The sequence below is a fragment of the Cnephaeus nilssonii genome (genome assembly GCF_951640355.1).
Source record: "Cnephaeus nilssonii genome assembly, chromosome: 9".
Lineage (NCBI taxonomy): Eukaryota > Metazoa > Chordata > Mammalia > Chiroptera > Vespertilionidae > Cnephaeus > Cnephaeus nilssonii.
The window spans coordinates 8470246-8497757 of record NC_137080.1 but is presented as its reverse complement, the minus strand read 5'-3'; the positions used below and the strand labels follow the sequence as shown (position 1 = coordinate 8497757).

General features: G+C 47.3%; 1 protein-coding gene across 10 annotated transcripts in view; it reads right to left on the bottom strand.

Annotated features, from left to right (window-relative positions):
* Nucleotides 1-12228: 12228 nt before the first annotated feature.
* The window catches only part of SYNE1 (spectrin repeat containing nuclear envelope protein 1), a gene marked incomplete at its 5' end in the record, with an annotated part of 384290 nt that continues 369006 nt past the window's right edge, over nt 12229-27512 (bottom strand). For 8 of the 10 annotated variants that reach the window (XM_079780696.1, XM_079780700.1, XM_079780701.1 and 5 more), the window contains 6 exons: nt 12229-13174; nt 20557-20615; nt 22192-22284; nt 23698-23910; nt 25235-25363; nt 26684-26884. In XM_079780696.1, coding sequence (XP_079636822.1) covers nt 12934-13174; nt 20557-20615; nt 22192-22284; nt 23698-23910; nt 25235-25363; nt 26684-26884 — 936 coding nt within the window. In that variant the 3' untranslated portion in view covers nt 12229-12933. The remainder of the gene's footprint in view (nt 13175-20556; nt 20616-22191; nt 22285-23697; nt 23911-25234; nt 25364-26683; nt 26885-27512) is intronic. The other 2 variants (XM_079780703.1, XM_079780704.1) reach the window with 1 other exon arrangement.

Sequence of the window (27512 nt, the reverse complement as noted above, 5' to 3'; positions counted from 1 at the left end):
CTGGATTAAACCAAACAATGGAAAGCCTCCATCAGAGAGCCTAAAGCAGAGTGGAGATTTTAAATTTATTTTCCATGATTGCATAGAGGCAGAAAGAAAAAACAGATACCCTTTTATCTTTTATTAATAATACTAGAGGCCCGGGGCATGAAATTTGTGCATGGGGGGGCGGGGGGTGGTCCCCTCAGCCCAGCCTGCATCCTCTCCAATCCAGGACCCCTCGGGGGATGTCCGAGTGCCAGTCTAGACCAGCAGTCAGACATCCCTCTCAGAACACTAGATCACTGGCTCCTAATTGCTCACCTGCCTGCCTGCCTGGTTGCCCCTAACTGCCCCCCCATGTTGGCCTGATCACCCCTAACTGCCCCCCCTGCCGGCCTGGTCACATCTAGCTGCCCCCTACTGCCGGCCAGGTCACCCCCAACTGCCCCCTCCCTGCCGGCCTGGTCGCTCCTAACTGCCCCCCCCTTGCTGGCCTGGTTGCCCTCAACTGCACCCCCACACCAGCCTAGTCGCCCCACACAGCCTGCTTGTTCAGTCCCTTGGGCCAGCCCTGGGCGGCTGGGCAGCCACCATCTAAGGCTTGCCTGTGTCTCGGGCTGGCCCTGGGCAGCTGGGGGCCTGAGGGGACTGAGGGACTCTGGAGGCAGACCTGCCTGGGGGGCAGGCCCAGCCGTGCCACGCCTGCCGCTCCAGCGGGGCTGAGGGGACTGGGCACCACCATCTGTGGCTGTGGGTGCCGCCATCTTTGAGGGCATGACAGTCAATTAGCATATTCCCTCCTTATTGGCTGTGGGTGCCGCCAGCTTTGTGTGGGTGTGACAGTCAATTAGCATATTCCCTTTTTTATTAGATAGGACTAAAGGCCCGGTGCACGAAATTCATGCACTGGGGGGTGTCCCTCAGCCCAGCCTGCACCCTCTCACAATCCAGGACTGTTGGCTCCTAACCAGTTGCCTGCCTGGCTGCCTGATAACCCCCAACCACTCCCCTGCCAACCTGATTGACACCTAACTGCTCCCCTGCTGGCCCGATCCCCCCAACTGCCCTCCGCTGCAGGCCCGGTCGCCTTCAACTGCCCTCCTCTGCTGGCCATCTTGTGACTACGTGGGGGTGGCCATCTTGTGATGACCTGGGGGTGCCCATCTTGTGATGACATGGGGCGGCCATCTTGTGATGACATGGGGGCAGCCATCTTGTGATGACGTGGGCATGACCATCTTATGATGACCTGGGGATGCCCATCTTGTGACAACATGGGGGTGGCCATCTTGTGACAATGTGGGGGTGGCTATCTTGTGACATGAGGGTGTGAGGGTCAATTTGCATATTACCTCTTTATTATATAGGACTAGGGGCCCGGTGCACAAAATTCATGCACTGGGGTGGGGGGGGTCCCCTCAGCCCAGCTTGTCCCCTCTCACATACTGGGAGCCCTCAGGGGAAGTCCTACTGAGGTGACCGGTCTATCAGGGGAAGGCACCAGCCCCATCACCCCGCTGCTGCAGCCATTGCCAGTCACCGCAGCCACCAAGGTGTTTTCATCAACACGGACTCCAGTCCCTTCACCATGAAAAAATGACAACTTTCTTTAGGAATTTTCAAGATGTGTCTTTCATAGGATATGACATTTCTTTCTTTTTTCTTTTTTTATCCTCACCTGAGGATATGTTTCCATTGATTTTTAGAGAATGTGGAAGAGAAAGGGAAAGACAGAGAGAAACATCAAAGTGAGAAGAACACTTTGATTGGTTGCCTCCTGCATGTGCCCTGACCTGGGCCCTAGCCAGGGAGGAGCCTGCCCTTGATCAGAATCAAACCGGACCCTGTGGTTGGCAAGCCTAGGCATTATCCACTGAGCCAAACTGGCTAGGGCAGAATATGACATTTCTTAGCCCTCCAGCAGCGGACCTTCATTTTTTTCTCCAGGAGTGTGGTGGAAAAACCCTAGATCACCTTTTTGGATTCTTATACCCAAGTTACTAAGAATATTACCAGTGGCAATCAGGGAGCTTAGCCAATGAGTGGTCAGAAAAGGTATTTCCTCTGTAGTTCACACCAATTGCCTCCAATCTCTGGCTCCGCCCCTGCCAAGGCCTAAAGCCTCCCTGCCTGGACAGGGGCCCCCCAGCTCCCTGCAATCGCTGGCTCCACCCCTGCCAAGGCCTAAAGCTTCAGAGCCTGGGCAGGGACCCCCAGCTACCTCTGATTGCCCGGCTCTGCTCCTTCCCAGGTCCCAAGCCTCTGGCCGGGGCTGGGGGCTTGGGCAGGGAACCCCCAGCACCCTCTGATCACCAGGCTCCGCCCCTGCCCAGGCCCCAAGCCTCTGGCCGGGGCTTGGGGCCTGGGCAGGGGACTCCCAGCTCCATCCGATTGCCCGATCACCTGGCTCAGCCCCTGCCCAGGCCCCAAGCCTCTGGCCTAGACAGGGGACCTCCATCCCCCTCTGATTGCCCGATCGCCCAGCTCCGCCCCTGCCCAGGTCCCAAGCCTCTGGCCAGGGCTTGGGGCCTGGGCAGGGGACCCCCAGCACCCTCTGATTGACACCTAACTGCTCCCCTGCTGGCCCGATCCCCCTGATCCGCTCCTGCCCAGGTCCCAAGCCTCTGGCCTGGGCTTGGGGCCTGGACAGGGGACCCTCAGCTCCCTCCGATCACCTGGCTTCACCCCTGCCCAGGCCCCAAGCCTCTGGCTGGGGCTTGGGGCCTGGACAGGGGACCCCCAGCTCCCTCCAATTACCAGCTACACCCCTGCCAGGCCTATAGCCTCAGGGCCTAGGCAGGGGACCCCCAGCTCCTTCCGATCACCCGGCTCTGCCCCTGCCCAGGAGCCCCCTGGCTCAGGCCCTTCTCAGGTTGCTCAGGACCCATGTGGGCCTACCTCAGAGTGACCTGGGTGCTGAGAAAGTTCCCGGGACCCAGGCTGCTTGGCGCCTATGTATGCAAATTAACCTCCATCTTTGTTGGTTTAATTTGCATACTCACTCTGATTGCCTGTGGGCATAGCAGAGATATAGTCAATTTACATGTTTGTCTATTATTAGGTATGATTGTTTTAGTAATAAAACAAGAAGTTGCTCTTGTGGCAAGGGGAGAGAGCGAGCCTGGCCCTTTCCAATTTCCTGTGTCCTGTGTCCAGGAGAGCAGGCTGACAGGTGAGTCCTCCTCGTCCCCGGGTCCCTGCCCTCTGGGATATTGGAGATTCCAGCTCCCAGCAGCTTCCAGGGCTGTGTAGGCCTCTAGGGTACCTCTGGGTACCAAAAAAGCCACCAGAGAAGAAATGGCTTGAAGGCCCCAGGGCAATGGTGTGAGGACTTCATCTAGCCAATAAAAAAGATCCAAACCCCTGAACAAACAAGGTGTATCACCTGCCAAACTATGCCACCACCCTCGTCCTGTACTTCCCACTCCCGCTGCGCTCTCAAAGCCCTGTGTGCTCTCTTTGCCAAAGGGAAGGGCCCGGCCCTGAGAAAGAAGGTGTGCAGAGGGGCAGGACCCTCCCCTTCCTGAGGGCAGCACTGCAGCTGAGGAAACTGAGGGCCACTCACCTGGCAGATGCCTCCAGTAGGACAAAAACACTACCAACTCTGAGGGGCCAGTCAGTTTACAGAGCCCTCTGTGCCTATTACTCATGAGAGAGGGCGCCATTGCCACTCCAAAGACAGTGGAGCCCCAGCCAAAACTAAATCCAATAAACACTTGAGGGGAGGAAGGAAGGAAGGAAGGAAGGAAGGAAGGAAGGAAGGAAGGAAGGAAGGAAGGAAGGGTGGGAGGGATTATTTATGGAAGCCGTAGAGGTGTTTTGAGAGGAAGATCCCTGAGCAGCAGGCAGAGTGAGGTTGGGAGAGTTGGTCAAGTGCTGAGCTGACCCCACAGGATGATGTCATTGAGAAGTATTGTCAGGACACAGGCGTCTGAAAGGCCCTGGGTCATGCCTAGAGCAAGCAGTCCTGCCACTACCCATGTTTGTCTTGGGCAATTCCTTTTCAGGGGTTGGCAAACTTTTTCTGTAAAGAGCCAGAGAGCAAGCATCTTACTTAAAGTGCCCTGCAAACAACCTTTGAAAATATAAAACCTACTCTTGGACCAAGAGTCTACAGAAACAGGCCACGGGCTGCCCTGGTGACCTTGATTAGGCAACATCAGACCACAGTCCTGTCCTCCCCACCCAGCTAAGAAGAGAGACATTCTGATCAGCAGACTCCATGAAGGAGGGCCATGGGGTTGGTGGGGAGAGGGGCACAGGGACTGAGCCCCAGGCCAAAGCCACACTCCAGTGGGCAGAATCTTGAGGGGGATTGTTGAGTGGGAGCAGATTTCAGGGGCAAAGCCAAACAGGGCAAACTGGTGGCTCCTGAAAGGCACTAGTGAGCTCTGCAGGTGACTTCCAGAAGGCTGTTGGTTTCCCCGCCCCCTCACTTCCGGGGATCAGGCTGATGGACTGATTTCACCTCCAAACAGGGTGACTTTGGGGGAGGGTGGTGGTTTAGAAGTTGAGGTTTTTCTTGAATGAATGAGTCTCATTTGGAGGAAAGCTGTTCTCCCAGGAAAGCTCTTCACCCAAGATTCAGCAAGAGCCCTGGTCTGGAAGCCTCCTTGTTGGAAATTGGGGGCTTGCACCACCTTTGCTCTTATTCCCTGGAACCAACACACAGCATGTTCCTGGTGGTCACCCAGAGCAGAGGCAGCCACCAGGATTCCGCTGTGAATAAATGACCTGTCGCCATTTCTTTTGGGCACACCAAAATTGTGCGTTGTTTTTGTTTGTTTGTTTAACTAACAAGTAAATCAAATGTCTCTTCATGGCAAAACAGAAGTATCTTTCTTTCTTTTTTTCTTTTTTTTTGTCTTTTAAAATTATCATTACTACTAGAAGCCCGGTGCATGAAATTCGTGCACAGGGGTCCCTCAGCCCAACCTGCACCCTCTACAATTCAGGAGCTCTCAGGGGATGTCCTACTGATGGCTTAGGCCCACTCCCATGGTTCTCTGCTCTCTGCGGGGCCTGGGGGTTTCTCTGCAGCCATGGAGATGAAGCCCCCATGCCCTGCTGTCCGCATTCTGCCTGCCGCCATCATGCGCCATGCAAAGGAAGCCCCAATGCCCTTCAGTGTGCTCTGTCTGCCAGGCCTGGGGGCTTTGCCGACACCGACACACTAAGGAAGCCCCCATGCCCTGTTGTCCGGGCTCTGTTTGAGGGGCCTAGGGGTGTTCCTGCCGCCACCTTGCTAAGGAATCCCTCAAGCCCTGCTGTCCGGGCTCTGTCTGCCGGGCCTGGGGGTGTTCCCGCCACCTCTGCGCTAAGGAAGCCCCCAAGCCCTGCTGTCTGGGCTCTGTATGCCGGGCCTGGGGCTTCCCTGCCATCACCCTGCGAACGAAGCCCCCAAGCCCTGCTGTCTGGGCTCCGTATGCCGGGCCTGGGGCTTCCCTGCCATCACCCTGCGAATGAAGCCCCCAAGCCCTGCTGTCTGGGCTCTGTCTGCTGGTCCTGGGGCTTCCCCACTGCCGCCGCCCTAAGGAAGCCCCTAAGCGCTGCTGTCCAGGCTCTGTCTGCCATGTCTGAGGGTGGATCCAGCCTCACCGCTTGGTCCCCGCGAACCCCAGTGGCGCTGACAGGCCCGGACAGTCCAGCAGCAGGGATGAGGGGACTGGGCGCTGCCATCTTGTGGCTATGGGGGCCGTCATTTTTGTCGTGGAGTGACAGTTAATTTGCATATTACTCTTTTATTAGATAGGATTACAGTAATTTGGACCTTAAAAACAAATCATTCTCCTTGTCACAATTTAAATATTTAAAACGGTTTCTCCCCCCTCATTACTCTATTCACATTGTTGTGCCTTGAATTTCCTCTCTCAATTTTTTCCTTGTCTTATGTAATTAACATTTTCCAACAAAAATGGGAGCATATTATAGAAAATATTCTATATATTTTTAAAAAGTAAGACTATATGGTAGAGATCTTCCCCAATAAATATAGATTGATCTCATTACAAAAATTGTTGTGCTATAGTAAATATTGTGTGTGCACTATCTTTTACTCAACAAGGCCCCTGTTGACTGACATCTAAGTTGCTAAGAACTAGTAATAAAAGAAGTTACCTTTCTAACTGGCATGAGACAGTTGTCTATTTATTTAGAAAATAACAAAGAGATTCCTTAATTTACATAAACTATGAAGTGGTTCCAGATAGACCTACTAGAAGAAAATACAAGCAAATATTTGCATAATCTTGGAGTGAAAAGCCTTCTTAATGTAGACTATCCAGAATCTACAAAGGAAAGGGAACCTGTCAGATTTGACGGCATAAAAATTAAAACTTTCTGTGTAACTAAAGGAACTGTATAAAGTTAAGGTGGGTGACATACAGAGTTAATTTTTCTAATATACAAAGAGTTTCTTGGAAATAGTATAAAAGAGTTAAAAAAACCCCTATAAACAATAGAGAATAAAACAGACTTCCCACAGAGGTAAATCAAATGCAGCAACATACAATTTAAATATAAACTGGTCACAAAAATGCAAACTTTAAGAATAAAGAGCTACTGTTGCCCTCAATTGGGCAATATTTTAGAAAACTGATAACATCTAGTCCGGCCTCTTGGAACTTATGTTCACATGGGAATCACCCAGAGAACTTCAGACGAAGGCTGCTCCCTGGAGACCAGAATTTACTTGATTTGGGGTGAGGCCTGGAGTTCTACTTTTTAAAAAGTCCCCTGTGGGATTCTAATGTGCAGGATTTGGACGTTAATAATTTGGGGATGGTTCCCCTAATTTGGAAGCCAGTGCTCTAGATTTAGGACGGGTCTGAGGAAAAGGGTTCTCTCAGGGTCTGTGGGTGGGATTGTAAACCATGGCAACTTCTCAGAAAGTAATCCGGCAGAATTTACCAGATAACATTGAGGATGTACATACCCTTTTGATTCAGTAATCCCACCTAATACTGTGCATCTGAGGGGCACAGAGGCAGCACTGCGCAGAGATTGGCACGATGTCCACGCTGGGGCGCTTCCTGCGGTGAGAATAGGAAAACCTGGGAGAAAACAACGGTTGAAAGAGACCGGCCTTTCCAATGCAGCAATGATGGGAATGAACGTATTGATACGCCCCTGGAATACTGTTAAGTGAAAAGTGCCAGTCACAGAGTCATAAAAATAGATCCAATTAAAAAAAAAAACATACGCGTGTGCTGTTGGAATAAGAAAATCAAAGGCACAGAAAGGTAACATCACATTGGGAGGCTATTGAGCGGGAGATAGGGAACTGTTCATTTTTCTTTAGAAAACAAGAGAATCTTTTGCAAATCAAATGATTGATTTTTTAAGAAACAAATAGCCTTTAAAATAGGAAAGAAGAGGAAGAAATGGTTTTTGTCCTGTGAAGTATTAAAACTTATAGCAAAGTAACTAATATACTATACTAGTGTGTTAATAGTTATACAGACTTATACTTTATGTGTATTATATTTCCAAAATATACATATATGCATCCTTTTAATCTATACTCGATAGACAGCAATGGAAAGCTAGATCAACCGCACAGGATAGCGTCCAGAATAAAAATCCAGGTTTACATGGAAAACTGTTACTTGATGGAGCTGACATAACAAGTCAGTGTGTGCGGGGGGGAGTGACGGGAGAATTGCTCACCCCACCTGCCACTGTGGCCTGCTGGGGAGAGGGAAAGGTCCCAGGATGGGGAAGCCGGGCAGGTGGTAGCCTGGAGGCCACTGCTGGAGCCACAATTGGTGCATTGCTGCTGGGGGACGCTGATGCCACTGACCTGGGCCACACTCGGAATGCCGCCAGCCTGGATGGACCGCCCAGAGCAGAACGCATCCCTACTGTCACCCTCCATCTGCAAATTACACAGGGGGGGAGTGTGGGGGTCCCTACAGTCACCCTCCATCTGCAAATCCCACAGGGGGAGGTGTGGGTGTTCCTACAGTCACCCTCCATCTGCAAATCACACGGGGGGGGGGGGTATGGGTGTCCCTACAGTCACCCTCCATCTACAAATCACACGGGGGGGTGTGGGGGTCCCTACAGTCACCCTCCATCTGCAAATCCCACAGGGGGATGTGGGTGTTCCTACAGTCACCCTCCATCTGCAAATCCCACAGTGGGGTGTGGGGGGCGAGGGTGAGCTGCACTGCGTCGTTTGAATGATAGGGGGCTGGCTGCCTGGAGCTGTCCTGGATGTTGGCAGCGTCACCCTCTGAGCCCACAGTTGCCTCAGGAATGTGTCTGGCAGGATGTAGCTGGGATGGGAGGGCACCCCTGGGAGGCCCAAGATGTCTAGTCAACCCAGAGCCGGGGTTTCTTCTCCACCACCCCTGGCATCGAACGCAGTCACCTGTGCACAGCTTACAGGGGACTTTCTTCTCCTGATACAACTGGGGGTTTCAAATTCAGTTACATTCATGTTCCTGCATTAGTAATGGTTAAAAAAAAAAAAAGCATCACAAGGCTGATTCATTTACTATGACCTTCATATTTTAGAAAGATCAGACCCAACTGGCTTCCTCGGCTCCCCAGACAAGGAGTTCCTCATCGCCCGGTGTGGTCCAGCTTCCTTAGCCTCCAGGATGCTGCCGCCGCCGCATGAATTCATCCAGCTCTGCCTCTGTCCAGCGAAGGACCAGGCCTCTCCCCACAGGGGGCTGCGGGAGGTGCCTCCAACCGACCAGTCTCTCCTCTTCCTCATCTGAATGAGGGGTCTCCCTCAAATTCAGGTCCCTCTGTGGTGCTCCCAAATGGATTTCTCATGGATGTGTTAAAACCCGAGGGAGAAGTTAACGCGAAGCCAGAAACTAAAGAAAAGAAGTCATTGCTTGTGTTTCACTGTCTCTGGGCTACTGTAGGTCAGAATCAGCCACAATCACCACAATGTATTATTCAATTAAACCTGAAGTGGCCACTCCTGGTACATCCCTCCCCTCATCACCCGATCAAGGCCTCGGTGCTGCCTATGACTACGCTGAGGACCGCCTCGGTGCTGGTCAACCACTCCACCTGTCCGTGTCCGCAGACTACCATCCACTGTAGCATAAACCAGATGACAGAGACCTTAAAAGGAGAGGAACTTTGCTGACAGGAAGTTGGGGCAGATCTAACAGACTTCATCGTCCTTTTCTCCCCTGAATTAGAAACGGTTTCTATTTGGTTCCTTTCTAGCCCCCTCATTGGCCTTCATCTCAAGTTTCAGGACATAAATGGTGAAGGAAGATACGGATACTTCCGTGTGTCCCAGGCCCAGGGAGGACGGGTTTTTATGCTAATTAGATAGCAAGTGATGAGTCCTGGCTGCACCGGGCTCCTGAGGAGTGGGGGCAGTTTCTGCCCCCGAGTGGGCGTCCTGTGAGTACCTGTGATGCTGCTGAGCAGCTTCATAAGTCAGCTCTCTCCACTGTTTTTTTTTGGTTTATTTGTTTGTCTTGCTTTTTGCTTTATAGTCTCTTACATGGCTTGTTAATAAAATTTTGTAGCTTTAATTTCTTAATAATTGGCTCCAGGACACAGGCTGTAAATCAGTCTGCCCCAAGTCACCTTTTCACAGGCACTCTCAGCCCTCAGCTGCTAAATTTCCCATCCAAGCTTTTCTGTTTTTTTTTTTTTAATATATATTATATATTTTTATTGATTTCAGAGAGGAAGGGAGAGGGAGAGAGAGAAAAAAACACACATCAATGATGAGAGAGAATCATTGATTGGCTGCCCCCTGCATTCCCCACACTGGGGACTAAGCCCAAAACCCAGGCATGTGCCCTGACTGGGAATCGAACTATGACCTCCTGGGTCATAGGTTGACACTCAACCACTGAGCCATCTGACTGGGCCATCCAAGTCTTTCAAAGGCGTGTTTTCTCACTTATTACAAAAATAAGGGAAGCTGCTGCCATCCCATTTTCCAGGAGCTATTCCTGCTCCCTGGCATAGCTCCAACCCCTCCCCCCCCACACACACACACATCTTTCACTCTTCTCTGGATTTCTTATTAAGCCATAACTTTTAGTTTCTGACCCTTTATTTCCCCCCCTCAGCTTTATAGGTTTTTCTGGTTCCTCGGCTTTTCTAACATTTCCTGTTTGCTTGTGGGAATCTCATCACCAACGTGTTATGAATCCCACCCTTCCCGGTCAGTGGACGGTCTCCTTGCCATGCCATTCCTCACCCTCCATTCTCTTAGGACATCAGTCTCTATCTGCCGGCCACAGCAGGGCTCCTGACAATCCTCACCCAGAAATCTGACAGCCTCTTTAGCAGCCATCAGTGTCCTTTTAGCCTCTTAATATTCTTTCAAAGCCCCCACCTCACCTCTTTCTCTCTCTCTCTCTCTCTCCCTCTCCAAGGCAGCTGCTGGTGCAGGCGAGGGTGCTCCTACATGGCCCTGTGTCCTCTCCCGCAGTGGGCATTCGAGAATATGAGGGCTCTGGGCAGAAATCCTTGTCTCTTCTGTGGCTGGCTGTCTTGGTCCTTGCTAGACGGGTCCTATTATCCTCGGGGGAAAGCCATCATCCCATAGCTCCAATGCTTCCACTCACCAGCGATTCCTACTTTTGTATTCCAATACTGTTATTTAAATCTTTGAAAATTGTAATAAAAATGTGCATCATACATCCCATGGAGTGTTCACAGGGGTTTTTAGCAAGGCACACATGGGACTATATGCTAAGATTTTTTTTTTTTTTTCAGCCACATGTAACAGTTGCTTCTTTGGGGATGGGGGATGTCGAGTGAGTCGGTTCAGCAATGCGGAGAAGAGAGGGCTCTGAAGTCTCTCTGTGCTGGTCTTTCCCACGACTAACATCTCATTGTGGAGCGGGTCCCCTCACAGTGGCAAAATGTGGCTCTTGCAGGGCTGGACTGCTCGAGAGGCCAGACCGCACATCCCGGGTTTGGGAGCAGAGAAGACAGGGAAGTGAGGGAGAACAAGGCCTGAAGAGTGACCCTCTCAGCGGAGGGCACACGGCACCTTTCAAGTCCAATCTCCACCACCGCTCGCAGCCCTCCCAGAAGCAGGAGACAGAAAACATTCCACGCACAGGTCTGTCTTCTTCAGAAAGAGCACAGCTCCAGTATGTTTCCTGGGGGAGGTTCCGGGAGACAAAAAAGGAGCAACCTGACAGTAGAAAGCAGAACTCAGCTCGGGTGACGGGAAAGTTCCGTGGAGAGAGGTCTTCAGTCCAGTCCAACCGTGATCAGGAAGGTCTTCAAGGCGGAGGCAGCTTGTGAGTTGTCTTGTGCGGGAGCAGGAGGGGTGGTGAGAACAAAAAGATGGAGCAGGAAGGTATGGAGTGGTGCTTTTCCACGGTAATAGCGCTAAAATCACCCCAGGCATCTGTTGGAAATGTAACCTCTGAGGCTGCACCCCAGGGAGTGAATTAGAAGGTCCGCCCAGGCCCGGGGCTTGGAGAGACTCAGGACCCCTAGGTGGGAAGGCTCTCAGGCTGCAGCATCATGGAAGGTGTGCAAGGCAGGCCCAGGTAACTGTGAGAACCTCCGTTTGCTTTACATTCTCGATTTAGAGGACTTGTAAATCCAATACCTACAGGAATCAGGCTGGTGCACGCAGTGAGAGAGGTTGATAGGATGTAAGTGGACACGTAAAAACCGTCTCTTCCTGCAGGTCAAGGAGCAGCAGCCACTTCCCTCCAGCAATGACCGCCCTTTAGGAATGGGTGCCCAGGTCACCAAGAGTTTTCCACTTTCAAGAGAAGCCTGACACCTAGGTTTTATATAAGTCTTCCTCCTCCCAGGATTAAATAGTGGATTAAAATTCCATGAGCACCAAACAATTCCATGAGAGCCACTAGTTGGCAAGATCAGAGGGGCAGAACCAAATCTTATTGTCTGTGGACTTGACTGATAGATAAAAGACGTAAGAAGTTCATAGGCTGTTGTGTACCCTTGGGATGGAATGGAGGCTCCATAGGTGGCTCTTTAGGTTGTGCAGAGGGGGCAGGAAAGAAAGGTGCTGAGGAACAGGAGTTGAAGAGATACATACGATTGGCTGTGGGAGGAGGATGGAGAGAGGAATCACCTAGGGATCGCTAGGTCTAAATAGGTGCTACCTCTAATCATCCTTACTCATTAATGCACGCTTATGTGTCAGTTTCATTCATTCTGCAAAAAGATAACTCAGGTTGCATTCTGCTCAACAGGGAAATTTAGAGTCATTTCTCTAGGGGAGGAAAAAAAAAAGCACAGACAAAATATTTTATAGTATCTATAATAAATGCAAAGAAATCAATACAAACAAAACTTGGCTTTAGCAAACTGTACATACATAAATATCTCTTTTTTTTTACTATAACATTCAACTTTTTTTTCACATAAATCCTTCCATGATTTTATTTATTACATCCAGTTTTTCTTTATACTTTTTAAAAAAGTGCCTTTTAGATTTACAGCTTGTGCTTCTAAAGCAAAGGTTAGAATATCATGCTCCAAAGAAAAACAAGGCAAAAAGAAAGCTGCCATATAAGCTCTTCAAAATTGTCTGTTCCAAGGTTCAGCACTGGTTGGTTGGTAGATTGTTCGATACCAATGTGGTGCTCAGGTGGCGTCATTCAATGAATGGATGGGGCACACCGTGGGAAAGTCGCCCAGATGGTGTGCTGAAGTCCTGGGTGTGCATAGAATGGGCCAAAGGCCCAGGACACACGCGACCAGGGAACATTGGAGGTACTTCATCTCTTTAGTACTGAGGCTCAGAGTTTCAAACAATATTTCTTCCACACCTTCTTCTATTTGCTCTCCTTCTGTCATTGTTTATCATCCACCTCCGAAGCCATGATTTGGACACATGGCTAATGCCACCACTCCGAAGGCATTCGCCAGCATTCAGGTGCTCCTTCTGCTAGTTTGGGTTGGCTTTGGGCCAAACCCTCCTTACACGACCAGCACCGCTGCAGATGGCATCTGCTTGCTTCAGAGGGGAGGAGGGCCATTCGTGTATCTGAGCATGGGATGGAATGATCGGGCAAAATTGTTGGAGAGGGCACAGCTGTAGTCTTCCTCGGACATTGGTACCAGGCAGGCGAGCCCGATAAGGAGCAGCAGGAGCAGCTGAAGGGGAAGGGCCGCTCTGAGCACTCTGTACAGGAAACCTCGGCCCGACCGAGCTGGCTGAGGCTCAGAAAGGGAGGAATCGGAGCCACCTTTTATGGACCTGAGAGAGGAATCAACAGAAAAAACTCAAATATCTCAAATGTTGGATGGATGCTGCTTTTAGCTCCCTCACCTTCTTGGAAGCTACAGGACCATGCCAAACACAACCCAACTTGGCCATTAGCTGCCCGCCTTCTGCAGTGTGCCCAGGTCATCCTCCCCATCACCCACTGAAGAGATTCTTGGAAATTGTACTAATGAAAAGTTAACATTTAGTCAGTCAACTAAAGGTAACTAATTGGGCTCAAATTCCACCCCTTAATTTGGTAAAACATTTCCCATCAACAAAGACAATTGCTCTATACACATTCTACCAGCATAAATTAAGTCAATGCAGAATAATTAAGATGCGGATGTTTGATGCAGTATATTTTTGGGTTAAGACTACCAGGAGCACTGGTAGCCAAAATTAGTTCCTGTTACAATCATTTGAAGTATCCCATCTAGTCCTCCTAGATGTGCCAAACTCCATGCAGCGAGGAGAACAGCCCAATCTTTTTGCACAGACCCATAAAGCTCAACTAATCTTAGAGTACCCTGGTTTCATCTTGCACTGACTCAGCACTGACTCAGCATCTGTCCCTGGCATCAGTGGGTTCTGACGCTGTGTGAACCAGGATGGCAATAGAGTCGGTGTACAGAACACTGGTGTTGAATGACTTAGAATCTAGGTTGATCCTATTTTTTATTAGCTGTGACTTTGGGAAACAGACACAATTTTTCTGAGGACAGATTGTCATTTTGTAGGCTCCTTCTACTCAAAGTTCTATGTTTTCCTGTCTACATTTATATCTTCCTATCTACTAAACTGTGCATTTGAGATTAAGCATGAATTTCACATTTCATGAGAAAGACTGCCTGAAAAATATTGAATATGGAAGTAGGTTCTGGGTGGGGTGAGGGGGCACCATTTTTTCTGTGTGAGAATCCTTTAATGTTTTGTTTGGTTACTCGTGGAAATGAAGAGAGAAATGTTATTAAAAAGAGACATTTTGCACACATACAAACACACAATATTGTAGGAGCAAAAAGGCTAGGTGTACTGACAAAACACATTCCCCCACCTAGTAAAAATTTCCTAGTGACAGTAATATCACTAAGGATAAGGACAAGGAATATGAGGCCACTGGAGAAATACGAAGGTGTGAAAACTGTATTGGTTACTCTGTATGTTTTTCTAAGAAAACACTAAGTTTCCAGCTGGACTACTCAAAACTCTTTTATTAAAACCATTAAAGAAATATGAGAGGCAAACAGACCAGGTCTCTGGAAGCCCCTAGGAGCACGTGGCCCACTGTGTTTTTAGCATAGGTAATGAAAGAAACACGTCATTGGCCAAAATTGGGGCTTTGTTTCTTTTCTGAAGACTACAACTAATGGTTGTGTAACCTTGAACGACTCACTTTACCCCTAAATGCCAACCTCTTACTCAAACCCTTCAAGTTAGACTAGATGGCCTTCCAACTTGAAAGTTCCATGTTTTATTTTTTTATTTTTATTTTTTTTGAAAGTTCCATGTTTTATACATTGGATGCCTTCTACTAATTAGTCAGTGTAAATAGTGGGCCAACTGAGAGGCCATAAGAGTTCAATCACCATCTAGTGGTCAAACTGATTAACTGTCCTTATGTTAAGACTAATGAATTATTCCTAATGAGCTAAATAGGAAATTTGTATATTTTGTGAAATACAGTAGAGGATAAAAGAACAATGGCACATGTCTATTAATGGAAGGGTAAAATAGGAAATTCTTGAGTTTTCTAATTATAAAATATTCATGTTGAGAGAAGGCCTTATACAGTATATAACCCATCTCCTAATTTTGTAGATGTTGATAAGGATAGTTAACATTTATTTTTCTAATTACTAGGCAACGTTTTAAGCATTTATCTTGGGTTCTCTCATGTAATCCCCAGAATAGTCCTCAATGTGCTTGTTATCTTCATTCTATAGATGATGAAAAGGAGGCTCAGAGAGGGGAAGTAACCAGTGACTGACAGCTTGCAAGTGGCAGAATTAAGATTTCAACCCTAGAATTTTAACTTCCAGAATTTGGACTCTCTAGAAAAGGTAAATGACTTGCCCCAGATCCCAGGATTAAAGGAAGAGATCCAGCAGGCACTCAGAGTTCCAATGTCCCTGCCTATCATACTCACAGCAACATTTGTTCCCTGACACTGATGAAGGTGCATCTGGGTTATATTATTTCACAGGTATTTTACATGTATTAAAAAAGAGAGAAAAATATTTGTGTTCTCAAATGTTTGGAAGTCAGTGGTTCCTTCATGTTAAAATAGATGCCTCCAGTCATGGGCCTCACAGTATTACATGGATCATCAAGTTAGTACATGCACAGGGGGACATTTTGTGTTCAGACAGTTTCACAATCTTGGCCAAGCAGCATAGTCTCTCTGGTCTGGCCTTCAGTTTTCTTATTTGCAAAGAGAAAGGTTGCATTAATATCCTAAGATCTCTTTGGCTCTGGCAGTTCATGATTCAATGGTTTGCCTTAAAGTGTCTTAAGAAGGATGGGATATTGGCCCCTGAACTCTGGGTTGAATTTTTCTTCAAAATACCTTTTCTTTTTCTCTTACAATGTGCCCTTCCCACCTGTCACTGGATGAGTTATAATCGAAGCACAAAAGAGAGCTCCACATTTCCTCACCACTCAACATTTAAATAAAATAAGATTTCTGACTTCTTTTCTTTAGGAAACATGTAAGGACATTAGTGATGGCTAGATTATGCATATAATTGACAATACAATCTGACTGACAGAGCTGAATAGCCCTTGCTTGTCAATTATTAGCTTATGCCAAAGATCAAGATCAAAACACAGGGTGCTCATTGACGAGTCCACCCCTGAGAACAAGAGGAAAGGTCACCATCTTTGCAATGTGGGCTCACATGTGATAGCGTCTGTCGAAGGACATGGCACATTTAACAGCATCAGAGCATTCCTTATTAAACTTTAATTACCACGTGCCTTCTAGTGCTAAGGAGGAGTGATGGGCTGAGACAGGGACAGAGAGAACTCGCCGTCCTTAGTGAGCTTCCATGCAGTTGACTGCTCTTGGAAATGCCCAGTTTATCTGCTGGGAAACATGCCACCCCCTGGGAGCAATGACCAGGGTTTCAACATGCCCCAAGTCTTAAAGCTGCGAGTACCATCAGGTTAATGACACCAGGGTCAAAGGGTACTATTAATATTTATCCACTGACCTAAAATCTCCTCTGTTTCAAGAGCCTTGGGAAACTTGACAAGGGAAAGAACAAAGACACTAGTCACTCATCTCTCCCTAGTGGCCCTGTTACATAAACAGGTGCCAGTCGAGGGTGTATCTATAAAGGAAACATTAAATGTGTGACCTTATTCAAGGAAGTTCATCATAAGAGATATTCCAGATAATTCAGCCCAGCAAAAACGTGCTTACTCTCATAAGTACTTATTTTATTATTTTTCTCACTCATTAAAATTTCTGGGTAAATAGTTGCCCAGACGTTGTTTCCTCTCTTTCCCCCAAACATATACAGTTTTGGAAAAAGGATGCTAGGGGAGGAAGTCATACATCACCATACACCACACACAAGAAAGCATGATCAAGAGATGTGGGAGCCTGACCAGTATGCACAAGAGTATGACTCCTCTCCAAACTTCTACACAGTGAAGGGAAATAAAACGGGTTAAATCTGTGCATACACCATTCAAACACAGAAGAAGCTTGCAACTCATTCTGTTACTTGTCAGCTAACCCTGGCAGGATAGTAACAGGAATTTACTGTGAGGGATTATCTAGCTTGTCTATGATCTTGTTGCCTACCCTTGTGTGCATGGTCTTTGTTCCCTGGACACGTGGTTCAGCACACACATTTCCAGAATCAGTTCAGGATTTCATCCTCCTCTTATTCCAAAAGGAGCACTCTGCCTGGTAGCCTAAGCCCTGGAATCCTTTCTAGTTCTACCCACCAGCAGCCCTGCACTAGAGTGCAGTGGTTAACAAGACAGAATCCCCCCAGAGTCAGGTAGACCTGGGTTCAAACTTAAATCTTCATGCCTCTAATCCTCTGTGTCCTTGTCTGTAAATCTGGGACTATAGCCATGTCATGGGGATGGTGCGAGGGTTAAATGAGATAACGGGTATATCATGCTTTGTGTGGTGCTTAGAACACATTAATGCTAAATAAATGTCATCAATGTATTATTATCTGTACTATGAAAGCAAGGGTGTGGTGACTCACATCCTCAGAGGTTGGCTGGATTTAGCCTTTTCTCCCGGGAACATTCCTGATTTCCCAGAAGTGCTTTCAAGGATGTACTGAGTTTCCCAAAGTGCCGGGAAAACACTGGGTTTGCATGCCTCAAGTATTATAAAGGCAGCAAGTTAGAGCCTTACCCTATAGCTGTCCTCAGCCCTGGCTGGGGCCTGGCCTACAGGCAAAGCTGCTTTAGGCTGAGGCTCTTTGAATAAATAGGTCCCCAGGCTGGGGTCTGGAGGAAAAGACTTAAAAACAATTTTTCACAAGAAACTGAATAGTGTTTTCAGGCAAGCCTTGCCTGAAATTTGGCTGCCTCGCACATACTGTAAAATTAGGCGCTTTTTTCCTCCTTTGCAGTGTTTCAGCCAGTTATTGCCACTTCTCCCTGGGTCCTAGTTCTTGGGTGGAAGGTACCAGAGACCAGAGGTGCCCTGGCAATCTTGCATTTCACAATTCTAAGCTTTGGATTTAAGCCACCAATTCACTCTATCCAGACTACAGAGGAATTATGCCTTTGCCTTGCTGGAAATTGGAGTAAAATCTTCCCATTTGTCAATTTCAATGATCGGCTGTTGGGTTGTGAAGTCTTATTGGAGATCAGGTTAGATCATTTCAAGTCCTCGAGGAAGAAAAGTACCAGGTGGACCATCAACAGCATTGCTTCAAAAGCATGCTTCTTAAATGTATTTGATCTAAAAAATAATGAAGAGTTATTACAAATGTATGCCCAGATGTTTTCCAAAGGCTTATCATTTGAAGAAGTCTTGGGGAGCTTCTTGTAATTGATTTAGGGAATCTCTTCATTCTGACACCTGGCAGGTCTGTTAATGGCAGGGACCATATTGTATTAATTTTGTAGGCCCAGGGCCTAACCATAGCAGCATTAATCCATATGTAGGCTTAGAATATTTTTAAGAAGACGCAGAACAGTGACCATAAAATCAAACTGAAAGATACAGCAAGCATGCAACTGATATTAATATCTGACTTTAAACCCAAAGAATATAAGAGCCTCTCCCTTCAAACTAATAAGCAGTTTCTTCCAATTCAGCCTCTTTCCTCTCTCGGGAAGAAGACACGTCGAACATGTTCCCACTGCAGATCGCTGGGGTCAAGTCGCTAAACTGTTTGTGCTTCTACAATAACCTTTCCGATTTGCTGGAGCAGTGCAAGATCAAACACAGGGCACTCTCAGGCCTCGGTGTCGGGGAACACCGCGGCACCTGGATGGTGAGTGGAGTTCATTCTTTCCCAGCAGACTCTGCATTTCAATGTCAGGATTGGGCGCACCCCACTCAGAGGTGCCAAGGAGCTAAGAAGTCCAAGTATGTTCAACACATTCAACCACAACCTGTCTGGCAAGGTGCTTGATGGAGTTTGCCATTCAGGCGAAGGATTCCAGGCCCCCCGAGTAGCAAAGTGAACCTGGTGCTCTGTGCTCAGAGAGAGGTTAATAAACAGCGCTGGGCAGAGCAGAGCCGAAAGGTGCCTTGGGGATGCCACCGCGAGAACGTGGCTGTCCCAGCCGCAAAGCCCTGGGAGGAGACACGGCGGAGCGCTGGCTGCCCTATGAAATGAGGCCTTTGACATTTTCAGAAAACCTGAGTGGCTGTCTGGAATCACTGGGGGAGCAGACGGATGCAATATTTGGAAACCCGCAGGTGGTTGCTATGGGTGTTGTTTAATAACATAAGGGCTTTCCCCCTTCTCATTACCATCACTTATGCCAACCCAATAATTGGTCTCTGGTACCCTAAAAGGATGCTGCGGGGCCCTCCCATAGCAATATGCTCATGGCACGGTGGCAATTTAAGTGGAGAAGACGGACCATATAGAACAATGATCTGTCTATAGCACGGTTGTTTTATCTTGGAGGGGCCTACAAAACCATCAGGGCACCTGAGGAAGTCCATCATACCCTCCATTCACATTTCATTATTGATATTTTGTTCTGGACCATCCCCCTCACTCCCCAAATGGTCTCCAAACCAAACCAAAGGGAAGGAAAAAAACAAAAAACATAGTAAAGGGATGCTTAAACCCAGAAAGCACACCCCAATACATTCTGCATTCGTTGGGCCGCGTGGGAATGACCAAAGGAAACAGCCATTCTCTTCAGTTCCTGGCTGGAAAGCCACGGCTATTCCTCAGGAGTTGTCTATGGCTCCACACGTCCCCCTCCCCCCGCCCTCCTCCCAGGAATGTTGATCCCAGCTCCGTGGTGCTGAGTTTCCAGAGGGACAAACTACTCTAACACTGAACTGCTTGGGAAGGAAGTCAGCTCTGAGGACAGTGTTTCTATTCAGACAGCTGTCTGGGGAAGCGGGCGCTGAGTGAAGGGGCAGGGCGCACAGACATCACACCAGCAACGAAGCAGGCAAAGCACCGCTAGCTGCAGACACAGGGGCTGCTGGAGGGGGTGTGAAGCACAGGGTGGCAGCGGTGAGTGGGCTCTGGGCAGGTGCCCGCCCGCCCGGGGGCGCTGCTGGCTCCTGATTCCAGAGCCACAGAGCTCGCCCCGGGCAGGAGGGTGAGTGACTGAGTGTGCTGGGTGAAGACAAATTTCAGGGGAAGCAGAAGAGAGAAGGTGCTTATAAATGTTAAATAACACTGAGTTCGGACTTGCCATTTGGAGAATCCCAAACCCACAATCTGGATAAAACATGAAAAGAAAATAAAAAGCCGGGGATGTTAGTAGATTTTATTCAGATGTGTGGGTTTCCGGGAATGGTAAAATAATTCATTGATTGATTACCTGTCTTATTGTAAAATCTAGAAAGAAAGAGGATGATAAAAGTCTGCCATGACTCAAACAGCAGCTATGTTATGGGACGTAAAGGATCCTAGGTGCACACAGGATACCACTGGATGAAAAGTTCCAGATGGACTATGTAGTGTTAATCCAAATTTTGGTGGGTGGGGTCCAAATATTTCATGCTCTGAGATTCGCTTGCACTTTCCACGTAGAAAAGCCTCTTCCAATTTATTCCGAAAGGGTGTGCACCGAAACCAGTTATTTCTCAACTGCCCCAAGGCACACCCGAGAGAGGCCTATCAACACCATGGGCAATTTTCATCATCCTCTTGCAGTTCTAGAACAGTGTGGAAACCAGGAGAATAAGGTACCTGCTATGTGGACTGTTGACAGAGGGTCCAGGCTGTGAGAGACTACATTTGCCTCGTGGCTGTTTGCAATGAACAGGGGGTAAAGAAAGAAGAATGTTCAGTCCAGGCAAATAAAGACAAGCTACTGATGAAAATTAAACTAAAAATGCAGCAAAGGAAAAACAAATCAAACGAAATGATCAGTACCCACGATTAAGGAAACTGGCTTTTCTTTTGCGGAAGAAATGAGATAAATTTACATCGATGTTATTAGCCATCGGAGGGACATAAATTGTGGTTGAGAAGTTCACACCACAGTGGGCATATTTTCTCCTCCCACATTTCGGGGTAGAAATTAAAGTGACCATATGCTAGCTCGCATCTCTGTATACTTAATCACGATAAAAATAAAGCTCAGCCCTGGCTGGTGTGGCTCAGTTGGGCGTCGTCCCACACACCTAATGGTTACTGGTTCAATTCCCAGTCAGGGCATAGGCCCAGGTTGCGGGATCAATCCCCAGAAGGGGGTGTGCAGGAGGCAGCCGATCAATGTTTCTCTCTCTCTCCTTCTTTCCTCCCTCTCTAAAATAAATAAAAACATATCTTTAAAAAATAATAATAAAGTTCAATATACCATGCCACACCATATTTTTCATATCTTCTAGAACACCAAAATAGTACCAAAATTCTTGATAGATAAAAAAAAATATTAACAATGGTAACAGGAAATTGTTCTTCGTAATGTGATGAAGACCCAACAAGTTAAAGACTCAAGTTACATAAAGACTAAAATTTGAATTGAAAAGCCAGTATTCCTTCACATTCTTAAACTAGGATCTACAGGAAACTAGTGAATGTAGTAAAACAATAACAATCCTAAAGAAAGGTCATAACATTTATCAGCATAGAACTTAAGTGTTTATCACACAAAAAAATTTACAAATTAATGCTTCTAAAAACTAAGGACAATGGAATGATAATAAAAATGAATATAATCATAAAGCAGGACAAAAAAATAACAAAACAAAAACAAGCTTCTAATTACACAGAGAAATCAAGGTATAGAGTGTAGCAGGGGCTGACTTTGCTTCCGTGTGCCAGTGCGGCAGCCCCCACGGGCCTTGCGGCTGAGTCACCTTAAGCTGTTGCCATCTGGGGGGCCGCACAGTCCCTGAAAACCTTCAGGACCACTCAGGAGCTTCCTTGAGAGTCAACAGATCCTCCGCTCATCTTATCCGACCCATGGCCTCATGGGCGCTTTTGTCCTCCTCTGGCGGAGGCACCTTCTCAGTGGAAGCTGGTTTTCTAGGTGGGCGGTGGCAGTGGTGGCTTGAAGGGAGGAGCCACCAAAGGGACCAGGGGACATCATTCTAGCGATGGCCCTTGGAGCAAGAAAAATAATGTGTCTCCCTGCACACCAAGCCCACGTGGAGCCCTGATGCTTTTGAAAAACAGAACCGCTCTTTTCCGTTCCTGACTGCAGGGGACGAGGGCACGTGGCAGGGTTGAGGAAACAGCGCTTCACTGGGTCACTGAGTGACACCCTGGTTGTAGGGGGACCCCTGCTTTGGGGGAGAGCCTGTGGACCCTGGTGGGTACAGATACTGTCACTCCCCAGTGTCCCTTCCCGTGGGCCAACGACCAGCAGAAAGTTACCGTTCTCTGTCTGTTTGGGGTGCTTCTCCCTGACGCAGGACTCAGCGATCCCGAGGTGTCCAGTTCATCAGCAGAAGACCAGGAGGACAGATCCTACGTAGGAAATAGATTCTTTTAATGACTCCACGTCCCAGAGCCACGATGGCTCTGCAACACACAATGTGTTTCCTGTCCCATCCCCACCCATCCCCCATATAAATCAAGCCATCATTCCTTGGGTAAAGTAGAATCCGACAACTACAAGAAGATCGGGACTTAGGTCTTCTAGTGCAGTGGTCGGCAAACTCATTAGTCCACAGAGCCAAATATCAACAGTTCAACGATTGGAATTTCTTTTGAGAGCCAAATTTTTTAAACTTAAACTTCTTCTAACGCCACTTCTTCAAAATAGACTCACCCAGGCCGTGGTATTTTGTGGAAGAGCCACACTCAAGGGGCCAAAGAGCCGCATGTGGCTCGCAAGCCGCAGTTTGCCGACCACGGTTCTAGTGTATTGGGCTTTCCTGGCTGTTCGTCCCTTTTGGAAAATACAGCTACAGGATCATTCTTACTGTGTCACTCGTAGATTTATTATTTCTCAGTGATATGGATATGAGTGAGTCTAAGTGCAGGAGGGGAAGGAATCTGCCTTAGAGCTGCAGGTCGCTTGGGCCAGAGAGACCAATACATTTGAGTTAGAAACGAAAGTCTCCCAGGAGCCTTTGAGCATCAGAGAAAATGTGTCGTTTCCAGCACTGCTGTTGCTTGCAGTAGACTGTTCTCTGACATTCTGAAAGGAGGGCACAGTGCGTGTGTGCTCATACAGTATTTCACAGTGAATGAAGCTTTACCAGGCACCTCCGCACCTGCAAATGCACTTCCCCAAACCAACAGCACTCTCATGATGCAGCAGAGCGAAGGAAAAAATAATATACATGAGCAGGGGACATTTTCTATGAATTAACTGCTCTTCATGTCAGGAGAATTCAACCTTATAGGCTGAATTATATGCAAATGATTGGTTGTGATGTATCATGGCTATGGTACAGAAAATACGTGAATTCTTAACTAAACAGGGTAAAATAAAATATCACAGCAGTGGTGGTGTAAGGTTTACAGTGACAATTACAGGAGGTTTCCTGGGTGTGACAGAATCAAACGCAGTGTCCTATTATAAAAGTTTATAAGTCCCGCCCAGCCGGCATGGCTCAGTGGTTGAGCGTCGACCTATGAACCAGGAGGACGTAGTTCAATTCCAGGTCAGGGCACATGCCCGGGTTGCTGGCTCGATCCCCAGTGTGGGGTGTGTAAGAGGCAGTCAATCAATGATTCTCTCTCATCATTGATGTTTCTAATCTCTCTCTCCCTCTCCCTTCCTCTCTGACATCAATAATATATTTAAAGACTCGAAGTCCCTTGCAGACTTGCAGAGAGCGGACACTCAAAGACATTCTGAAATGGACAAGGATGATGCTTCCTTGATGCTCTGTAAGAAAGGCTGCACAGTGCTGCCTGCCCAGCGCTTACCTGCTGACTGCTCGACAAGTCCAGTAACTTCTCCAGCTCCTTGAGGTGACGGCTGACCTCCTTCAAGAGCAGTTTGAGCCGATTTCCAATCACATGGACCTTTTCTTTGGCTTCTAAGCAGTCTGTGCCTTCCGCGTTCACCAACAGTTGGCAAGACATGTCTTGCAGCGAGGCCACTTTGAGCTGGGATTCCAAGAGCTCCTGCCTTATTTGCTATGTGTACAGTAAGAAACACTTCTCTAAGGGTTTCTGATCATCAGGGAAAGTCTCTACCACGCAGAAGGACATCACTTTAACTTACTGGGCACTTATGCCCGAGCCTCGGAGTGCTGAGCTCACACCAGAAAGGAGAGAGCTGCCCATGGCATTTGGGAATCAGGGACCGGTGTTCTAATCTTGCCTCTGCCAAAACCATTCCCTAAGACCCCTGAACCTTTTTTGATGTGAACTTTGCTCCTTCGGTAAAATGATGGTATTATTTCTTGCCTGATCCACAATAAGTACTCTTGGGTTCAAGTCAGTAAATATATGTGAAAGTACTTAAAATAGAAAGTATTATGCAAATGAGACATAAGATAGTTTTTGAAACAGAACAGTAAAACATTACCATAAATGTATCAGACCTCCAGTAGGTCTAGATACATTCAGATATCTGTTCACGATTAAAAAAAGATATGTGGTGATTTATCATTTACAACTTAAAGCCTGAGGTTGGCAGTTTAGTGGAAATGTGGTCGCATCGCTATTTCCTCTTGTATTCTAAGACCTTTATGGTACTGAATTAGAAGCGACCAATTCTGCTGGTTAGGTTAGTAAGTGTAAGAAATAACAATGGTAAGAAATAACATTTAAAAACTGCAGAAAGCTACAAAATTCAACTCATTTTCTCCTAATGGGATGCAAATCTGCTTCTGCATAATTTATGAAGTCACTGAAGTACGCTGTACATTATATTGTCCACAGTTCTTTGCATGAGAATCTACCCAGAAATTCTGCAAGCTTTCTTCAGAAGTTAGTGCTAGAAAAAGTTCCTCACTCCCCGAGAACTGGTATGCTGCCTTTTTGTCAGATAATGAAAATAAGTGAAGTCATCACATTTCCCTTTTGGTCTGAACTTTCAGAAAACTTGATGTTAAGGTTAATGTAGAAATTGGTTCACTTATTTCCTCTGACAAAGCCCTAATGCTCTCTATTTTAATAGTTGTAATGTCCTTTTATTATAAACCACCTCATATACTTTTGGGACATGGATGTAACAAATACAGTTTAAATGAAAAATAAGTGTAATTCACCAAAGACTGCTTTAATAAAAACAAGTTAATTAAGATTAGAACAGCTAAGATTTCTACAACTGAGCCACGGTTTTGGAAGCAGACTCTAAAGCTAGTCGATGTCCTCGTCTATGCACATGTTTGCTTCACAAAAATTAACTTAGAGGCTATAACTTAAAAGGTAAAACATATAACCACTTCTTTTCCTGCAAATGAGAGGGGTCACTGCTAAAACAACCAGAGGCTGTGGCGCTCACGCATCTTACCGTAAGCTGTTTGTGCTGGTCCTGCAGTATTTCTGCATCGAGGTGAGAATCGATAGGAACAATTTCATTTTTCCTTCTGTCGATGTTCTCCAGCATGAGAAGCAAGCCATGACTCATCTCATGGAAATCCTAGGAAAAAAGTACAGAGCATGAAGTCATCTTGACTAATAATATAGTTTTCTTTCACTCACAGCTTACATGTCTATTCTTTACAACTGCTACCACTGGCAAAGACACGTTGGTTTTAAGATCTTAGACACAACTCCTTCCTGAGCAAGGTGCTTGTGCTGTTGTAATTATCGGAGCTCACATTCTTCCCAAAAGCATCTAATTTATTACTGGAGGGAAAATTCAGGCATAAGGAAAATTGGTTCAAAATACAAAATACTGTAGAAATTTCTAGGGCTATTATGTAGTTTGGAAGGAAGCAACTCTGCTCCCCTCTTATCTCCCTGAATTCAAATCTTTCCATCTTTTTAAGGCCTAAATCCAATCCCTATGTCCTTCATCCATCTGTTAGTTCATTCATTTATTCAACATATAGTTCCTGAACATCTCCTGAGTGGAACGCACTGTACTAGGAGGGGATGCAGGGTTGAAACAACAGCTGGGGTACCGGCTGTCAAGGATCAGGTACTCTTGGGGCACATATAAACCTGGGGAGCAGGCTTCACACCCTGAAAGGGTTTCCTTTCATGCTCAGAATACAACCCAAGCTCCTGGCCAGGACCTACCAGGCCCTGCATGATCTCATTCCTGATCACCTGCCTGATGGTTCGTCACTCCTGCCTCTCTGACTGCATTCTGATCACACTGGCCTCTTTTCTGCCCTTGGAGACACGAAGCCTTTCCATTTGTTCTATCGCCTTCATGGAACCACCCTTCCCATGTCAGCTCAAAGATGCTGAGGACTTCCCTGAACTCCCTCCCAGAGCGGCTTTGCTCCATTACTCTGATCAACATCTGGAAGCACCTTGGTTAACCACTGAATTGCATTTTTATTGTCTGTTTTCCCCAACAAGAGAGGTTGTGGTGTATCGTGACTGCTTAGTGCAATACCAGTCAGAGTGAATCTGGGCCAGTGTGGAATGAATGAGTATTTGTAATGCTCACTTTGATGTTCAGAACCTGTCTTCCAATGTGCTCAGTACATGTCTGTTGAATGAATGAATGCCATGAATGAGCAGAAGGAGTGGTGGGGCTGAGATGAACTTGGGGGAACAGTCTCTTGTTAGCTGGACAGAAGATGGGGTCTGGCTGCTCTGAACTGCTGTTCACATGTACATATCCTCCAGTCAAATAAAAAGTTTGGGCACCATGCTATCGCATTCAGATATTGACTTTGGGGAGCAACCGCATCCCTCTGGTGACCTTGGTAAACCAAGTCACAGACTCGGCACCGCCGGGCACGTGTGACTGGGAGCACAGCCTGCCCAAAGCCCCGCGGACCTGACACTGCATCAGCGCGCCCTGGAGCAGGCCCCGCCATTCCTCCAGCAGGGAGCACACGCGGTCCCAGCGCGCGTTCATCTGGGACAGGCGGTCCTGCAGGGCCCGGCTCTCCTCGCCGCCCGTCTGCGTGAACTCGGAGCTGCACAGGTTGATGGAGAGGATGATGGCTTTGCGGTGATCCACGGCTTTCTGCAGCTCCTACAAAGAGGATGGAGAACCACCAAACAAGGAACATAAAAAAATAGTCTAAGGCCTTTGGAAAGGCTTCACCCAAATAAAAAGATCCATGAATACAAACTGGGCCTTAACAGGATGTCCAGATAAGCTACAGTGAGGTCACACCTCTGAGGACCAGGCTGCAGTTACGAGAGACGGACTAGATGTACACTTGACAACACGAACCGATCTCAGTAAAACATGGGGCAGAGTGAGAGAGTCAGAAACAGAGTGATACGGGCAACACAGCAGCATGAGTGTAATTTAAAACACACGCGCTCACACACAAATCTACTTTTTTTTGAATGAATATACAGGAACAAAGAATACTCATTAAATGTTTCAGAATGGTTGCTGTGGGTCTGAGGAATGAGGATGAAAAAACAGTGCACGTGTGTGTGTGTGGGGGGAGGGGAAAGGATACATAAATAAAATTAAGAGGCATTTTGCAGGAAGCAACCATGACCCTGTGCAATAAAATAAGGAATATGAGTAACGTGACCTCCCGTCATGGGATTTCAACAGCAAAATGAAACAAAATCGGGCTCCAACAGTTCTGAGCAGCAGGAAATGCACTTTTTGTCCTGGTGTAAGAATCCCCTTTCAATAG